The 17,850-nt window shown below is 34.3% G+C and overlaps 1 protein-coding gene across 1 annotated transcript in view; it reads right to left on the bottom strand.

The window, feature by feature from the left end:
• Nucleotides 1-7,859: 7,859 nt before the first annotated feature.
• The window catches only part of LOC147386234 (protein NRT1/ PTR FAMILY 5.5-like), a 32,556-nt gene continuing 22,565 nt past the window's right edge, over nucleotides 7,860-17,850 (bottom strand). Inside the window, exons 3-4 of the mRNA XM_086422038.1 lie at nucleotides 12,402-12,967; nucleotides 7,860-8,747 (exon numbers count right to left, since the gene is read on the bottom strand). Of these exons, the coding sequence (XP_086278164.1) occupies nucleotides 7,931-8,747; nucleotides 12,402-12,967 (1,383 nt within the window). The 3' untranslated portion in view covers nucleotides 7,860-7,930. The remainder of the gene's footprint in view (nucleotides 8,748-12,401; nucleotides 12,968-17,850) is intronic.

Here is a 17,850-nt window from a genome sequence, read left to right as displayed (position 1 = left end):
GATCGGACCTAGTTGAACTTCTATCATTACTTCAGTTGGAACTATAACCCCATTGGTTTGTATTTGAACTTCCGTTGAGACGAGATTATCAGTTATTGATAGATAATCATCAAAATCTTCAAAATAGTAGAACTGGTCACTAAGGTTATTTTGAAAGAATGATGAATTTTCTGGGATTGAGATATCTTCATTTTTGAATTTATCAAATTTTCCTTCTTCTAAGGATAACGCTAGGTGACTCAATTGAGTTTCTATGTTGATTAAGGCTTGACCCATATCTCATTGTTGTTGATGATTTAACAACTGTTGTTGATGATTTAACAACATTTGTTAATGGAACTGTTGTTGTTGAATTAAGAAGGCAGACATCATAGACTCTAATGACGACGATTGAGGAGAAGACAAATATGAGTGAGTGGATGTTGGCTCAGGCTCTGTAGTTCTGTAATCGGAGAAATGTTGAGAATCATAAGATTGTTGGAAAATTATGGTTGGATTCATCATCGAGGTGTCATGCAAATAAAAATCCTCATGGTTATTAAAATGACTACCCTAAGTGAACTCGTTCTGACAGGTATGGAATTTGGGGGAAACAAATTATCTACATGGTATGGTTGGTCGAACGAACTGGGTGTCGGCATCCAATACGAGTTTTGAGAATGATGCATATTGGCCTGTGTAGCATGAAGCATGGGCAGACTCGGACAATGCTCGGGAGAATGACCATAATTATCACATAAACTGCACGAGATCAAAGATTCTCTCCTAAACTCCATGACGATATAAATTTGCTCGAGGTTATGTATCTACTGTAACATACACTATTAAATTGCACACAGAAGATGTGTAGACATGAGAATGTTCATCTTTGAACCTCAATGCTACGTTGTTTGGAATTGCCACCATTCTTTTTTGTAAATGGGTGTGAATGGACACCCGAATCGATTCTTTTGAAAACCATTTTTTTATAGCATTGTAGTGACTCTCAATCATGGAAAATGTATGGTCTACCTAAAATCTAAGTAAGGAGATTCGGTTAGAGAATGAGGAAGGTGTTAAGCATCCCATTCTCTCCACCTAAGGTGGTTACCTTTAGATTTGGTCATTTTTGGAAAATGTTAAAATAATAAGTAGAATGCATGAGATGCATGAAGTGGGTGGGTGCACATAGTGTGTATGTACCTCATTAAAAGAGAATTTAATATTAGTGTGGACATAAGGAGTATCCTATAGAAAAGGGTATCCTATGGAGTCAATACACTTTTGCATGAGTTGAAATGTTGGTTTATGATTTTAGAGAAGTTCTATGAAAGGAGTTCTCTTAGATCTATAACCTTAATGCATGCATGTTTAGCTAGAAACTTAGTGTTTTAACCCCATCAAGAGAGTTACACATTTCTTCATCATAGCCAACATGTGTGATGTGTGTGCATAGTGTACATTATGATGCATGATATGAGAATGGGTTAAAAAAAGGGTTTCAACCTCCATCATTTTGACCAAACCGCCTCAAGCATTCCATGCCCAAGGTTGAGGTTCAATCTACTTGGGATGAAGGAGGGTTCTCTATTACATCCTAAAGGCTTCTAAAAAAAATGAGAGGGATAGAAGAAGAAGATGCAAGTTAAAAGATAAATGAATAACTATTGTCACACCTTGTCCCTTTTGGAAGTCTTGAAATAACTTGAGCTTGAGTAATGAACTTGAGAGTTGAAGGATGTAGTTGAGGGCTGAGAGAGTTGAGGGTTGAGAGATAAGAGATGATTAGAGAATTTGGTAGAGTTTTAGGTTGAGAGATAGGGGCTTGAGAGTATGAGTTGTTCATGGAAAATGAGGGTATTTATAGAGGTTTTGAAAAAAATTTGAAGATAAAGTGGTCCAACCCTAAAAATAAAGAAAATGGACATGAGGTTTAGGTTGTTTCTTTTTGAATTTTCCATTTGTATGAGGGTAAAGATGACATTTGTGAAGAAACCCTAAAAGCATTCTTTGATCTTTGGTTTTTTGGTAAATAGAGGTGAGAAAACAAAAGTACTTTTGGGAGGGTGAATAAGGGAGTGACATGTGTAAAGGTGGAGTGGTAGGTAAAAAATAGATCTTGATTCATTTGTAAATAACAAATAAAGCAAGGGGTGGAAGTATAATTTTTGAAATGGACCAATTGAGAACAAAAGTACTTTTGAGAGGGTGAATGGGAGCATGATATGTGTAAAGGTGAAGTGGTAGGTGAAAAGTAGATCTTGGTTCATTTGTAAATAACAAATAAAGTAAGGGTGGAAGTATAATTTTGAAATGGACCAATGGGAGAACTCCATGTATGTACTTGAAGATTCTCACCTTTTGAGGGCATAATGGGAAGTTATCTCACTTTTATGGATTATTACCAAAGACCAAATAACCTTTTTGATTTGACTAGACTTTTTAAGAAGGGCATTCTTGAGTTTTCACAAAAGGGAAGTTGACCCTCCAATTAGATGATGCATTGGGTATTGGGGGCTTATGAGGTATCAACATGTGTCATCTTGTGAAGGGGTGAGAGAATGGACTTGGAGTGGGCTTGGTGTTGGGCTTAGGTTTGGGTTAGGATATAGACTTGGGTTTGGACTTAAGATGGTCTTGGGTTTGATTTTAGGATATGGACTTGGGTTTGAATTTAGGGTATGGACTTGAGTTATGTTGGAGGAGGAAATGGACCTTGGTTATGGTATGGGTGATGGAATGGTGAATGAAAAATGGTTACGGGTTAGGGACAAGGTTGAGCATGCAAAATTATGTGGTATGATGCATGTATGTATGAAAAATGATGACACGTGGCAATGCGGGTCCATCGAAAATCTTGAATTCTAAATCGGAATCAATTCGAGGAAATTTGGATTTTCCTAATGGGTTCGTGCAAATTTGGATTTTCACATGTGATCACTGGGTTCCTATGACTAGACAGCTCCTAACTGGTTCAAAGGATTAATCTAAGCCTCCAACCCAAATATCTGAAATCGAAAACAGCCAGTTTAATCCCCAGAGGAGAGGTGGCGCACAATGCTGAACAAGAGCACTCTTAGATCACCTTTCGTCTAGAATAGACGTAGTCTATCCCTCGAATTCACGTAGAACTACATGGCAGGATTGCGCTTAGGTACTGTTCACGATCAAGAAGTGCAGTTGGTGCAACTTTTGATTAACTTTGCTTAATGAGCTCGATGGAACCTAGAGTCCAGTCTAATTAAATTTTAATTAATTAATTTGCTGTGAATTTGATTTTCCTAGAAGGGCAAGATATCGGTGATGAAATCCGATTCTTATCTTATGATGCCATCTTCGTAAGGGTGCCCTTATTACTAGGTGCAATCCACGGTGTACAGATTAGTCACTCAAAATCAATACAGAAACTCACTAGCGAGTGATGCGTGAGTGTTTTGAAAATTTACCTCCCGTTCTAGACGGGGGATGATCGAGTTGAGTCGACTCGGGCCACCAACCCACTATCGTCCGTCCCTAAATCTATTACAATCCGAGCCCTCTCGGATACAATTAAAATTTAATACAAATTCAAGTTCCTATTACAAGTTGGTTTCTAAGAAAAATAAAATGCAGAGAAAATTCAAAGTTGCTGATCTTCTTGGTGAGAGAACCAATTCAGTGGATAAAAATTCCACGTGTCGCCTTTTGTTAATTTTCATTGACTTCCATCGAGTCCTTCACCTGAAAGTAACAAAATTATTCAAATCAAAATGCTAAGAAAAAAAAAACAATATGACCATTACAATGTCCATGATGTCAGAAACTTTTTCAACAAAAATAAGTAAAAAATATTGCCACATCACCGTGGAGCACTAGGGGGCAACCGCGGAGCGGTGAACTTTTGATGAAAATCGATTTTTCAAATTGGAAATAGTTTCTGATATCCTGAGGATTGTAATGAAAATTTTTTCAAATTTTTTTTCTGCTCGTTTGACTTCTGTTTTAAGCAAAACAAGTTCGGTTCTGTTTCGAAAACTGTTTCGAATACTTTCCGAATTGGAAAATGAATCAACTCGCTATCCCCGGCAGCGGCGCCATTTTGATCAGTTGTAGAACTTGCTGTGTAAAATAGAGATTAAAAGATAGACTTTGAGTAAGTCGAATTCGTTCCACAGGGACAGTCGGGATTCAAATGTTCATTCGGTTAAAAACCAAAACAGAGTTTTAAAACAGATTCTTTAAAAACAAAACAGATTTGTTGCAAATTAGAAAATGAAAATTAGCAATAGAAAAAATAAATTAAAACTAGTGAAAAAGGGCTTAAAGAGCTCAAGTCTACTATTACAAGTCATCCAAAATGCTAACTAATTCTAAATATGACTCAATCCATGAAGCAAGTCATTGCTTGAGGATCAGAAGATGATTCAATGTATCCATTGATTGGAACCCAAAAGTATCCATGAAAATCTCTGATTTAGGCAAGATTGTTCGACTTATGCTTCCATTCATCACACAGCATGAATGTTCTTGAACTTATCTAAGTAATACTTATCAAAGTTTGAATTAGAAGCATGAGTTAGATCATCTTATCCTGAAAAGATTCACAGATTTAACATTAAACACAGAAATATAGAATTGAAATAACATGAGTAGAATAAACTTGCTCCGGCATCCTTGATCTCTCTAAAGAGGATCTAGCCGATCATTGCAAAGATCATATTACAGCAATAAGAAAATAAAAGAAGATAGTAGATGAAGAAGAGAATGTAAAACAATGTTGCACTTCTGATTCCTTCTTTGATGGTCTCTCAAGAGAATTACAAAAAGAACTAAAGAAGCAATTGATCTTCTCACTACTACACAAACTCTCTAAAATAAAAACCAGGAAAAATACAGAGAAATTAGAGAGAAGAAGAGGGTCAAGAGGGACCCAAGAGGGGACCCCTTCTTTGAAATCAACCGTCTAATTTATAGCATTCGTAATCGGATCATTGGGTTGATTTTTCGGATGATTTGATTCGAAAGACCCATTCAGTTACAACCACCGAAGCATTTGGAAATTTCTGTACAAATCTCAAGGACAAATTCCTCGAGATCACCACGGAGCACCCAAGCCCAACCGCTGCACGGTGACGTGGCGGTCGAATTCATCGAGATTTTGTTGGATGCTTCCTTTTTGCTCGCGTATTGTAACCGTCTTTGTTTCGCGATTTGATAACTTTCACGTGCGCTTTATTTATCTACAATTAACAATAAAATCTCATTAGCTCTCTTAATTTGGAGAAATAATTAAATTTGTAATTATTTAAAGGGATTAACATTTAAAATGGGATAGAATTTGTGAAATTATGGTCTCAAAATCACATTATTGGGACCTGATCACTATTGGTTTATATTGCAAGAAAATATTGAATGTTGACTCACCAGACCACACCACTATACAAGAACTGAAGACCAAATTGATACCAGACACCCTAGTTGTTCTTATGAGGAATTGGGGAAAAGATGCAATGTTCAATGGATGGTGCTTGCATTATTTAGTGTCAAATTATCTGTAGAGACATTCTGATTATCAATCCATTAGCTTGGTCTTCATGTAAAAATTACAGAGGCTTTTCATAGCATATGATTTGAAAGAAATGAATATAAATGGGGTGGGGCATCAGTAACTATAAATCAAAGACATGGGAGACTAATAGTGCGAAAAGAAAGGAAGAAAAACAAGTTAAACTGTACCAACATATCCGAGCAACTATATTTGTTGGTTCTTAAAATGTCATGTCTAGCCATCTGACTAAAACCTTTCATTTGGCCAACCTCAATATAAACGAGATCAAGATGCTCTAGTGTTCAACAAGTATGACTATAACTTTAGACTACTATACAGTGTCTGTTAATAAATTTGAAAGGAATGTTCAGTACTTGCAGGTATCTGTTATCAGGAAAAAAGAGAACCTGTAGTTCATAAGAATAATAATGACACTAGGAATTGTAAATTCATAGAAAGCATGATAAGCTAAATCAACACTTTTAGGAAATTAAAATGCTCCCATGAAACTTATTAAGAACTTATAGGGGGGGATTACTTCACAAGGAGGGATTATTCTCTAAGCCCCAAGCATTAAACTAAGAAAAATAAAAGTCTACATTTCTTAAAAGTAAAAGAACTTAAAACTAAAGATGCTTAGAAGTTTTTTTAAAAAAAAGGTTAAGATAGAAGTATGGGAGTGAAAGGTGATTATTACATAAAGACAAATATAAAATTAAATCTTATTCCCACCTTGGTCTCTTCTTTTTCTTCTTCTTCTTGGTTTTAGCTTCTTAAATGAGTGAGACTAGACTTGGACAGAGTTTTGGGATGTGTGAAAACTTTGAGGTGGAAAATTAAAAGAATTTTGAGATGGTTTGAGCTCCTCTCCTGTTTTTTTTTTTTTTTTTTTTTATACTTTGAATAGGAGTCTTATTTATAAGTTTTTTGGAGACCCTTGGAGATAAATTTGTTCAAAGTCCTCGAGTTCCCAATATTGCCACTAAAACCATAAATAATGACTCTAAATACCCTCCATTAAAATGTCTTTGATGGTCTTTTACACTCCTATGAGTCTTAACAATCATGATGATCAAACGATAGGATTGTAAAAGACAACAAGTTTCTAGAGAATTCTAAATGAGGGATAAAGTGTCTTAACTCCTAATCCCTTGACTTTAGATCAAACTCTAGAGACTTAGGTTAGATGGCATATAAATTGGTACTTGAGTTTTGGATATTCTACATAGCTGGCTTCTAACAACTTAAGACTAAAAGAGTCTTTGCACACAAATTCTAGAGCTTTCTCTTGGTAGGATAAAAGGGTCATGATCCATGAAAAATGGTTAAATTACTTTGACCTCTCTTGAATTAGAAATAAGAATGATGGGCACAAGAGTAAATCATCACAAATTAGCTCTAATGAGATGGGGTTAAGGTAGTATTTCAACTCAAGTGGGGACCAAGAAGGACTTGGAGTCAAAATTGAAGGAATTGGTGAATTACCAAAAAGTCAAGGTGGGGGAATTATTAGAAGGTTAATAAGAGGATAAAAGACGAACCAAAATGATTTTCTTGAATAAAAAAGACACTTAGAAAGGTTTTAGAGAGTAATTTCACTTAAGCAAATTCGATTTCACATGGGCTTGTAACTGCACAAGAGATTTGTCGTTGGGTGAGCCATGGACAAGCAAAATTAACACTAGCTGTGGGTCACTCCCATACTAGGCAAAATCAACACTGGTCCATGGGTGAGACAAGGACTAGGGCAAAAATGGTATGTCCTTGGGTCACCCACAGCAAGGTTTGGAATCTGTATTAAAACGGCCTTTGGGGCCTTGTGTCTTTCCAATTGATGGGTTTTGAGGCCCTTGAAGAAATAAACTTTGGGTCAAACCTATCTCGGCCTACACAAAATTGGAGTGTTTACAAACCAACTCAAAAGTTCATTGACGTGGCATGTGCAAGAATAGTAGATTTTTTCTTCAGGATACATAATTGCACATCCCATAAAACATGTGCAATTATGTACCCCAAGGGAAAAAATCTATGGTTCTTGCACATGCCACGTAAGTGAGTTTTTGAGTTATCATGTTAGGTTGAGTTAGAAAATCAATACTCAATTTTTTCCTATCAATGAATGTCAAATGTTTATGTTTTGTTTTTGTTTTAGATTCCCCAATCCATATCCAACAAACGGTGAAGAAAAGAGTCAAATCACAATTCCCTTGAGATAGGTACAGACTTTACATGGATTGGTATAATGTTTCAATTTTTTGGAATTAAAAGAGAAAGAAGGGAGAATACTTGTGTGCCACATATTAAGGAAGTCAACATGATAGTCATAACAAGTAAGGATAATACGATAAGAAAGTGCAAATCAAACACTATAAATACATATCGATTTGTTTATATTGTTTATTACATTCTCCTCCTCAGGTTACGCTACTCCTCATCATATGTTATTGGGTCCTGATAAGGAAACTTAGTCGCTACAAACGCATAAGCACTTAAAATCACAAAACACACTACAGATAGTAGATGAAAATATCTGTCCATTCGCGAATCGGTGATATTATTGCCAACCTCATTTTGAAACCATGGACCACCTGCCGACTCAGTTATCTCTTTTGTCATCCAAACAAGAAATATAGAAAAGATGGTTCCCCCTCCAATCATACCTTCAGTGAACACAGAACTGTACCTCCTCATCGAATAGGGAAGTTGATGGTAAAAGAAATCATTGACGCCATCATGAATTAATCCATCCATCGCTCCAAACAAGAGGAATTGGGGAGTTAACCAAAAGAGAGTTATATTCCTAGGTAGATGATTCCGCCTTTCAGCTTCTACCCAAGCAGCAATAGTACAACAAAATGTAGAGAAGATCATTCCAACAGCAATTTTAATCGAAGGAGCATACTTCCTTCCTGACCCAGATAGTGTGTTCGATATTATAAGCTTGTATAGTCTTTTCGTTACTGAACTTGATATCACTATTATAGTGACAAAGATGTTAAGAGATTGTGTTGTTCCACCAAGACTTTGTTTCATATTGTTTCCTTGATCGAGGAAAAAGGTATTTCCGACTGATTTCACCATACCATATGCAAGGAAGGTCATGCACATGGGAACGGTCTGTAATAGACGTTTAACTTCCTCCACTTCCGTTACCGTGCAAAGCCTCCATCTCTTTCTTTCTTCCTCTATTTCCATCGGATCACCAGACGATGACTTTATCATAGCAGCTTTGTCCAAGAACCTACAATGTATCATCGTCACAGTAGATTTTCAAATGAATCCTTTAGAAAAGTAGTAAAAAATTTGAAATTAAATTATCTGCATATTTTCTAAAAATGGATAACTATAATCACCATTATTTACAACTATTATTTTATGGACAACCACAAAAATGGAAGATACCTTATTTTGTTGTGTATGAACTTTTGTTTCTAGAAATAAAATGAAATTAATTACATAAAGAACACGTGATTCAGTTACACAAAGAACACAGGACTCAAGTGATTTGACAAATTGCTTCCGTCTATTAATCCACTATAAACGATCAAGATTACAACATCTCAAACATCTGAATTAGTCTCCTGAAGCTCTTGCCAAACTTAGGTATACTAAACATCTTGTAACATCGTCCGATAATGAAACTAAATGGATAGACATTCCTTGGAGGGTGCATTACTTTCTCTGGATAAATGTTTCTTGGAATTTTTGGTATTGAGTAAAGTGGTTTGCAACTGACACATTGCTATGATAGATTTTTTGCTAAAAAAAGTCATTATGGGAATTCAAGGAATCCCAAATAACCAATCCCATGAAACCTAATGAGAGTAGTTTTGTAAATTAGGAATGCCCACACTACATGTTGGATAATGTGATTTGTCGATCAAAGATTTTGTGAAATCCCAAATTAACTTTTTCTTTGAGCCAAAGATTTTTCATATTGCTACCATTTTCTCTAGTCAGAGTGGTCCATATATCATTTAGACGGATGGGGTAATTTCGTTGGTTCTATTGCAAAGAGCATGTTTTGGAAGGCGGATGATGGTACAACAAATATAAATATAGAGGGGCCTTCATCAGCAAATGGTGGTAGTTTTGGATTTATTGGGAGGATCTCGATGGGTGGGTTCTTGTTTGGAATTTGGAGTACTTGTAGGAGGGGTTGATTCTTTAGATGTATGCTTCATAGAGATCTAGATATATTCCATCCAAGAAAGCTTGAAATATGCGATTTCTGTGGACTCCTTGTAAGTCATTAACTGCATAAACGGTGAGATAGATATTGGGTGGAAATATTTGCCATGGGTACATAATTAATATCAGACTAGCTTGGTCAATATCAAAATATATATATATATATATATATATATATATTTTTTTTTTTTTCTGTTGTTCATGCATGTTCTTTGGAGAGAAACAAATAGGATAGCAGAGACTTCTTTGGCAAAAACTTGAGCTTCTAGGCATGATTTTTCGAAAATCTTGGGATATATATAGGGTTGGGATCCGTCTGACTCCTAACAATGACTCATGAAAAAAACACATTATTCCAACCCTTTAAACATAAAATCCAATGGTTGGGATTTATGAGTATCTTAATAACACAAATCTCGGAGACACTTATCTTGAGTATAAATCTCAACTATTGGATTTTGCATTTAAAGAGTTGGTATTATGTGTTTTTTTCATGAGTCATTCTTAGGAGTCAACGAATCCCAACCCTATATATATATATTAATTATGTTGGTTGGGATCCCTTCACTCTTAAGAATGACTTATGAAAGAAACACATGATCTCAACCCTTTAAACACAAAATCCAATGATTTGAGATTTATGAGTATCTTGATAATACAAATCTTAGAGATACTTATCTTGAGGATAAATCTCAACCATTGGATTTTGCCTTTAACAGGTTGGGATCATATGTTTATTTTTCATGAGTCATTCTTAGGAGTCAACTACCCCAACCCACTCTCTCTATATATGGAGAGTGTTCGAAGGCCCTAAAGAGAGTCAAACATTATTCCAAATTAACATTTTTCAATATATGGGGTTAAAAGTTTTAGAATGGGATGATTTTTTGTGAGTATTATCTTTATGGTGAGGAGATCATCCTCACAAAACATCAATGAATTCTGAAACTTCTAACCCCAATTTACAAGTTGAAGAATCATGGACTGTCGGTTATTTATAAGCTACTTTTGATGAGGTTAGAAATTTTGGAATGGGCTGATGTTTTGTGAGGATGCTCCTTACAAAAAATCATCCCATTCCAAAATTTCTAGCTCATACATTGAAAAATGCTTGGCTCTCTTTAGGGCTCTGAACACTTCCCTATATATAGATTTGGGGGGGGGGGGGGGGGGGGGGGGTTTCTTTCATCAACCCCAACTTACCATGCGATCAAAAATGAAAAAAAGTGGTTGCAAACGCACATGTATTATAAAGAAATTATGTAAGATTAAAATTATTTTAAAAATTATAAATAGATAATCTAATTTTATGTTAAGATTTATTATTTAAAATCTTTCATGGATGCTTTTGTAATTAAAAAAATTAATTAGAGAGATTTTGAATTTCCATCATACCCTTATCTCATTATAATATTGTTGATTAAAAGGGTATTCAATAATTGGATTTTGTTTACATCTACCCAAAGGGCACCTTTTAAAATGCATTAAATACAACCTAGGGATTTGACATTTGCACCGAAGTTGCTCTCAAAAAAGTTTTCTTTTACAAAAATTACCCTCATATGCTTATTATTGAGGCGTATTTAATGCACTTTATCGTGTGCCCTAAGGGCACTTGTTAACAGGACCCTTTATAATTATAACAAATCAACTATCATAGTTACGAGAGTCGTGTGTTTGCAGTTTTTGTTTTGATAAAAAAGACCCAAATAATTAGAAAGATTAAATTTATTGTGAGAAATTTGTTTGGCTTAAAATTTTGTCGTCATAATCCTTTATTCTCCGGTCTCATTGTAGTGGTAAAAATATCCATTGCTTCGTTGGGACATTAGCATCATTCAATACTTTTATTTTTCAATAATGTCCTTAATTGTTTTGTCTTTTGAAAAAGATAAGGTACTTTGGCTTTTTTAAAATTAAATACTTGTCTTCACTGGAAAAAAAAAAAAAAAAGGGTTTTCTTAACATGTGTCCGAAGGGTACATGTATTGAAACATAAAACACCTTGGAAATAAGCATTTCTGGGTGTTTTTGGTAGGAAAAATTTCTTTATCATTCTTAACATGTTCACATAACCCAAAAGAAAATGAGTCATGTTGGATTGACCTTAATTCACACTTTGTTGGCGTGGAGGTGCACACACAACCATAGATGCTTTTCACTTGTATCTCAATAAAATATATTTATGGTTCCATACACACTTTCACATCAACAAAGTGTGAATTGAGGTCACTCCAGCATTATTCAAATAAAATTGTCTGTAAAAGTGTTTACGACAATTATTATATTACAAGCATTTAATATCAAAGGACCGAGATGCCCTTGAATGATAGAAATTTTGGAGAGCGATTGTCCCACATCGCCTGGGTATCAAGACCTTGGGTTTTATATAAACCTAGGGCAATCCTCACCTTACAAGCCTATTTTGTTAGGATGAGTTGCGCCCATGGGTTTCTACATAGTATTAGAGTGCGTAAACACAGGGATGTAGAAGACACGTACACGTGAGGGGTAATGTTAGTGATAGTCCCACATCACCTGGGTATCAAGACCTTGTGTTATATGTATACCTAGGGCAATCCTCACATTACAAACCCGTTTTGTGAGGATGAGTCAGGTCCATGGGCTTCTACATGGAGAATGTTAATGTCCTAACAATACATTGGACGTTAACACTATATATCAGAGAGAGAGAGAGAGTTACCTGAATCGATCTGTATGGGGTAAAATGTGCTCACCATTGTTTTGCTTCTCGTAGGGAACATTATTATGATCTTGAACATGACGAATACGACACTTCAAGATGAAAGCAACTAACACACGAAGCACATGTTTGAGTGGGCTCTCACATTGTTTAGTACGTCCTTTTACGAAGTCTTCTCTATGGTAATAGAAGACAAACACAATGATGGGTATCATAAGTAATGAACCGATTCCAAACAATAATGGCCAAGTTGGTATGAAAATAATTGTTGCTGTAGCGACGACGTTCCAAATGATTGCAAACCCATTTATCAAGAGTTTTTTGATGGACTTCTCGCCTCTTTTTTCTTCCCACAATGCATCGATAGACGTTTTAAAACTAGATCTCCCAACTACCACAAGTGCAAATGCCAAGTAATATAGTACATACCCTAGTGCATTTAAGCATTTGTGGTCATTGTCATTTTCATAATGATATGTGTATTCATATTCGTGTTCTTGACATGTGGAGAAAACGGCCGACTCGAACAACATTTGAGAGGTCACACTCGTTATAAGGCCCAATCCCTACAAAAGATGCCCATGTTTAATTTTTCCTTACCATTACAATTATTATTATTATTATTATTTTGGGGTAAGCTGGCCATGAACTCATGACCTCAACGTTGATTCGGAATGTGTCAAACCAATTGAACTATGGGTCTAAGCCCATGTTATTACTATTAGTACATGACCATAGCACTAGTGTATGACTTAAAAGTTATAAAGCTTAGGTGAAAAGGCTTTTGCGTGCATTTTGATCATTGAATTAAAAGTTATGGAAATTTTGGTCATTAATTTTAAACTCTAGAAACATTTTGAAGGCTATTAAGTAAAATCTTATAGACATTTTAGCCCAAATAATTATTTTTGTGCTTTGTCCGAATTCAAATAAAAGTCAAAACCCAAAAGTAAGTATAGACTTATTTGAGAATTAGGAAGCTAAATGCTAACCAACACGATTCTTTCTACCAAAAGTGCTTTGAAGACAAAATCGACCAGACTATACAAAATGTTAGTTGAGGTAGTGTTCAAGAAAACAGTTGGGAGCATGTCCAATCTCAACCTGAGTTTGATCTTTTAAAATCGAGTTGAGCTCAAGTTAGGTAGTTTTGGGCAATTTGGTCGAGTTGGGTGGGTTGGGCTTGTTGAATAATCATTATTTCATTTTTATTAGTAAATAAATTTTTATATTTAAAAAAAAAAAAAATTAAACGTTAAAACTAAATCACAAGTAAATAAAATGACATATAACCTTCAAATCTAATTTTGAGAGAATATTTAGACAATTCATACTTTAAAGTCCACTTTAATAGTATTCAATTGTCCACAAGCCACAAAAATAATATGAAAAAAAAAAAAAATCTATAACTAACATAAAAATATTTATCTAATAGTATTTAACTTCAGGTTCAGATTGAGTTGGGTTGCCCAAACCCTCAACCTGAATTAAGGTCGAGTTGAGATATTCTAACCCAAGCTCAACTCATCTTCGAACATAAGTCCACCTAGGCTCGCCTATCAATCGGGTAGAACCTGAGTTGAGTTAGGGCTAACTCACCCAAGTTGCAGCCCTACCTGGGGTATATATTTATTGTTCTTTGCTGAAAGGGTGTAATCTATAATTGCGAGTTTTCTCTTTATAGTGGAATTGGTGTGATTCATGGATGTACCTCAATCTTAAGATAATCGCATAAAAATTTATGTTTCTATATGTGATTGCATTTTATTTTTTTTCTTTTTTTTTTCCTCAATTGTTTATGTCCAGCTTAACAACTGGTATCAAAACCTTTAGGTTTGAATAAGAGTAATGTATGAAGAAGGAAAAGTCAAAATCGAAAAGTTTAATGGTTCGAACTTTGGATTTTGGAAGAGGCAAATTGAAGATACCTTCTACCAAAAAGATTTTTATCTTTCTTTAGGAAGAATATCCAAGAAGTCTACGAATATCATAGATGACGACTGAGAAAATTTTGATATGAAAGCCTTGGGTACGATCAAACTATCTCTGATTTCATTTGCAATGTTTAATATCTCTAAGGAGAAATCAACATTAGATCTAATGGTTATTTTTTAAAGATGTATGAGAAACCTTCACCTTCAAATAAGGTATTCTTAATGAAAAGACTCTTCAATAAGAAGATGACTGATGTTGATAATGAGGATGAGCATCTAAACGAGTTCAACACATTCATGAATCAATTAGAATCCATTGGAATTAGTTTTGAAGATGAAATCAGGTTTAAGTGGTTTTATTTATATTGCCAGATAGTTGGGATAGTTTGGTGATGGCCGTGAAATTTTTTTCTGGTTCTGGTATGTTGAAATACAATGATGTTATTAGTGTACTCCTAAGTAAAGGAGCATATAGAAAGACTTCAGGAGCACAGAGACATCGTGGAATGCTTTAAATGTGAAAAGAGGCCAAATGACAAAAAAGATAAAACCAAATTTGTGGATGTACAAAATCAAGAAAAAATAAGTTGGGACCTCCCCAAGGAAAATGAGATAGTTGTTAGAACTGTGGTAAAATGGAACACTTGAAATGGAATCGTAAAGCTGTAAAGAAATCTATTGAGAACAATAATCAGAGAATTAAAGACTCGGTACACCTCTTTGATGATATTGATCTTGATGCTTTGATTTCGTCTGTTGCTGCATGTAATGATTCGTGGATTGTAGATTTTAGTGCATCATTTCTATGTTATTTGTCATAGACAAATCTTACAAAATTATGTGCAGAATAATTTTGGAAAGGTCTACTTTGGGGATGACCGTTGCAAAATGTATAAATTAGTTTATCAGACGAGATATCTTTACAATTGAAAAGTGTGAGACATGTTTAATAATTAAAAAGAGTTTTTATTTTTTTATCTTGGTGGGCAGCTTGCAGATTTAAGAACATTTACCACATTTTGAGGTGATTCATGGAAGATGACAAGATGGGTTTTGGTGGTAGCTCGTCGTAAAAAAGACAGTACATTTTATGTTATATTTGAAACCAATAATTCAATTATAGTGGCAGCCACAGGGGTAGATAGAAATACATGGTATCGGAGGCTTGGGCACATAAGCAAGAAAGGAATGAAGGTAATGCATTTAAAAAGCAAATTGTCTGGATTAACATAGATTCATTTAGACTTTTGGGAAGATTGCAGAGTTTTACAAATATCAAAAGCGCTCCAAAGCTTTAGAAATTAGAGTTGGTTCACATTGATGTAAAAGAATCAACCTAGGTACCTTTACTTAGTAGTTCTCGTTACTTTGTTAGTTTCATCCTTGATAATACTAGAAAGCTTTAGATTTACTTTGTAAAACATAAATTTAAGGTATTTACTATGTTTAGAAAGTGGAAAGCTTTGATTGAAAATGAAACAAGTCTGCAATATAAGTTCCCCAAGTTAGATAATGGTGGGAGTATTGCATTGATTAATTTGAAGAATGATGTGCACTTAGTGGGATCAAATGTTTGAAAATAGTCTAAAGAAACCACTAAAGAATGGTGGTGTTGTGCACATGAATAGAATTATTATAAAGCATTCCAAAAATATGAGGATTAATGCAGGGCTGTGATGAGTGAGTTTTATACCTACGAATTAACCACTTTTAAGTATAATATTTTGTTAATTTTAGAGTCTTTTAGTTATATTTATTTAAATTTAGTTTGTTTTATATTTTTGTATGATTTTGTATTTTTATGTTCATTTTGCAGTTCAAAAACATTATGGAATATTGGGATAATTGCCAACATTTAGAAGAAATTCTAGCTCCAAATTGGTTTACTTTAGAAAAAGGAAAAATATGCATACAAGCTAAAAAGTCATCAAGCCGTAGCACGAGTTCAAGAATTGCACAACATGAAGATGAAACATGAAAGGCCACAGCATGACATGTTTTGAGTTCGCGGCCCGATTATGTTTTTAGCATTATTTATTGATTTGTGAGGCTGTATTAAATGCGAATTTTGAGACACTTAATCCTAATAACTCTATACCTATAAATAAGAAAAATTAAGACTTTTAGAGGGTTCGCAATTTTTGATTTTCTTAGAGGCACAAGGTTGAGAAGGATGATGAGAATTGGAGATCGTCTCTAGAATTTTATTATCTAAACTTTATCTCTTTTATTGATCGTTATAATCTTCAAGTATGCTTGAATACTTGTGTGATTGCGTTTTATTTTCAATGATGAACTAATTTCCATTTTAGCGTTATAATAGAACCCATCCATGATGTTTGATTAATTTTCTTTCTTTCTTCTATGATTATTTCTACATGTGATTGTTTATTCTATCCTATGATTAATGCGATTTGATTAACTGGCAATTGATTAAATTAAAATTGGTGAACCTTAATAATATCGACAGAGTTATTTTGTGTTCATGACCAAAATAAAAGAACATATGTTAATTTGAGATAGAAATATACTCACGTTATACTCATGTTGCGTGTGCATTATTTATGAGAATTTATTCTTAAGGAATTATTCTTGATTTAATCATCATAGTCATATAAGGAGTTAATCTAATTGGGTATTTTTACATGACCATCGATAGAGGTTTGTAAAGAATTTTGTACTCTTGGGTGACAATTATAGTAAATTAATTTATTATAGAAGGATTTAATCAAGTGGATTGTTTGAGGAAAATTATAAGCTTAGGTTTCATCACTTATTGATCTTATTTTTGAAATTTATTATCTGTGTTATTTTTCTTATTTATTTTTAAATCCTATTTTTACTATTGTTTGGATAAAATTAGAGTAAGATAGATTGATAATTAGCAATTGATTGGTATTAAGTCTCCGTGGAACGATACTTTTTCATCACTTTATTACTTATTTTGATACGTATACTTGCGTGCGTAAAATTAGACAATAAGTTTTTGGCACCAATGTCGGAGACTAATTTATTTATATTTTTATTAATATTAATTAAATCATATATAATTTTAGACCAAACTTTTCTTTGTTTTGAAGGTGTTTGGCTAGTGTATGTATAGTATGAAAAATTTGGAGCGTATTCCTTTTGATATTGAGATTGAGAAAACTTGTTGAAAAAATAGGAAATAAGCGAGAAGCTTCTCAACATTGGGTTAACCAAAATAATGGTAATGAGGGTCCTAAATCTATGTGAGACTATGCTGTTCCATTGGTGGATGGGATTCACACGAGTATTTGTCATCCAGTGGTGCAAGCCAATAACTTTGAGCTCAAACTGACTATTATTCAGATGGTATAAGCATCTCAGTGTGGGGGTTCACATGTTGAAGACCACATTTAGCTAATTTTCTAGAGATATGTGTCGCTTTCAGATATAATAGTGTTGATGATGATGCCATCTGATTGCGGTTATTTCTATTCTCATTGCAGGACATGGTTAAGCATTGGTCGAACTCATTGCTAAGGGAGTCT

Source organism: Akebia trifoliata, chromosome 14, assembly GCF_017979445.1.
Source record: "Akebia trifoliata isolate Shusen 1 chromosome 14, ASM1797944v1, whole genome shotgun sequence".
NCBI lineage: Eukaryota > Viridiplantae > Streptophyta > Magnoliopsida > Ranunculales > Lardizabalaceae > Akebia > Akebia trifoliata.
This window is presented reverse-complemented; position numbering and strand designations above follow the sequence as displayed.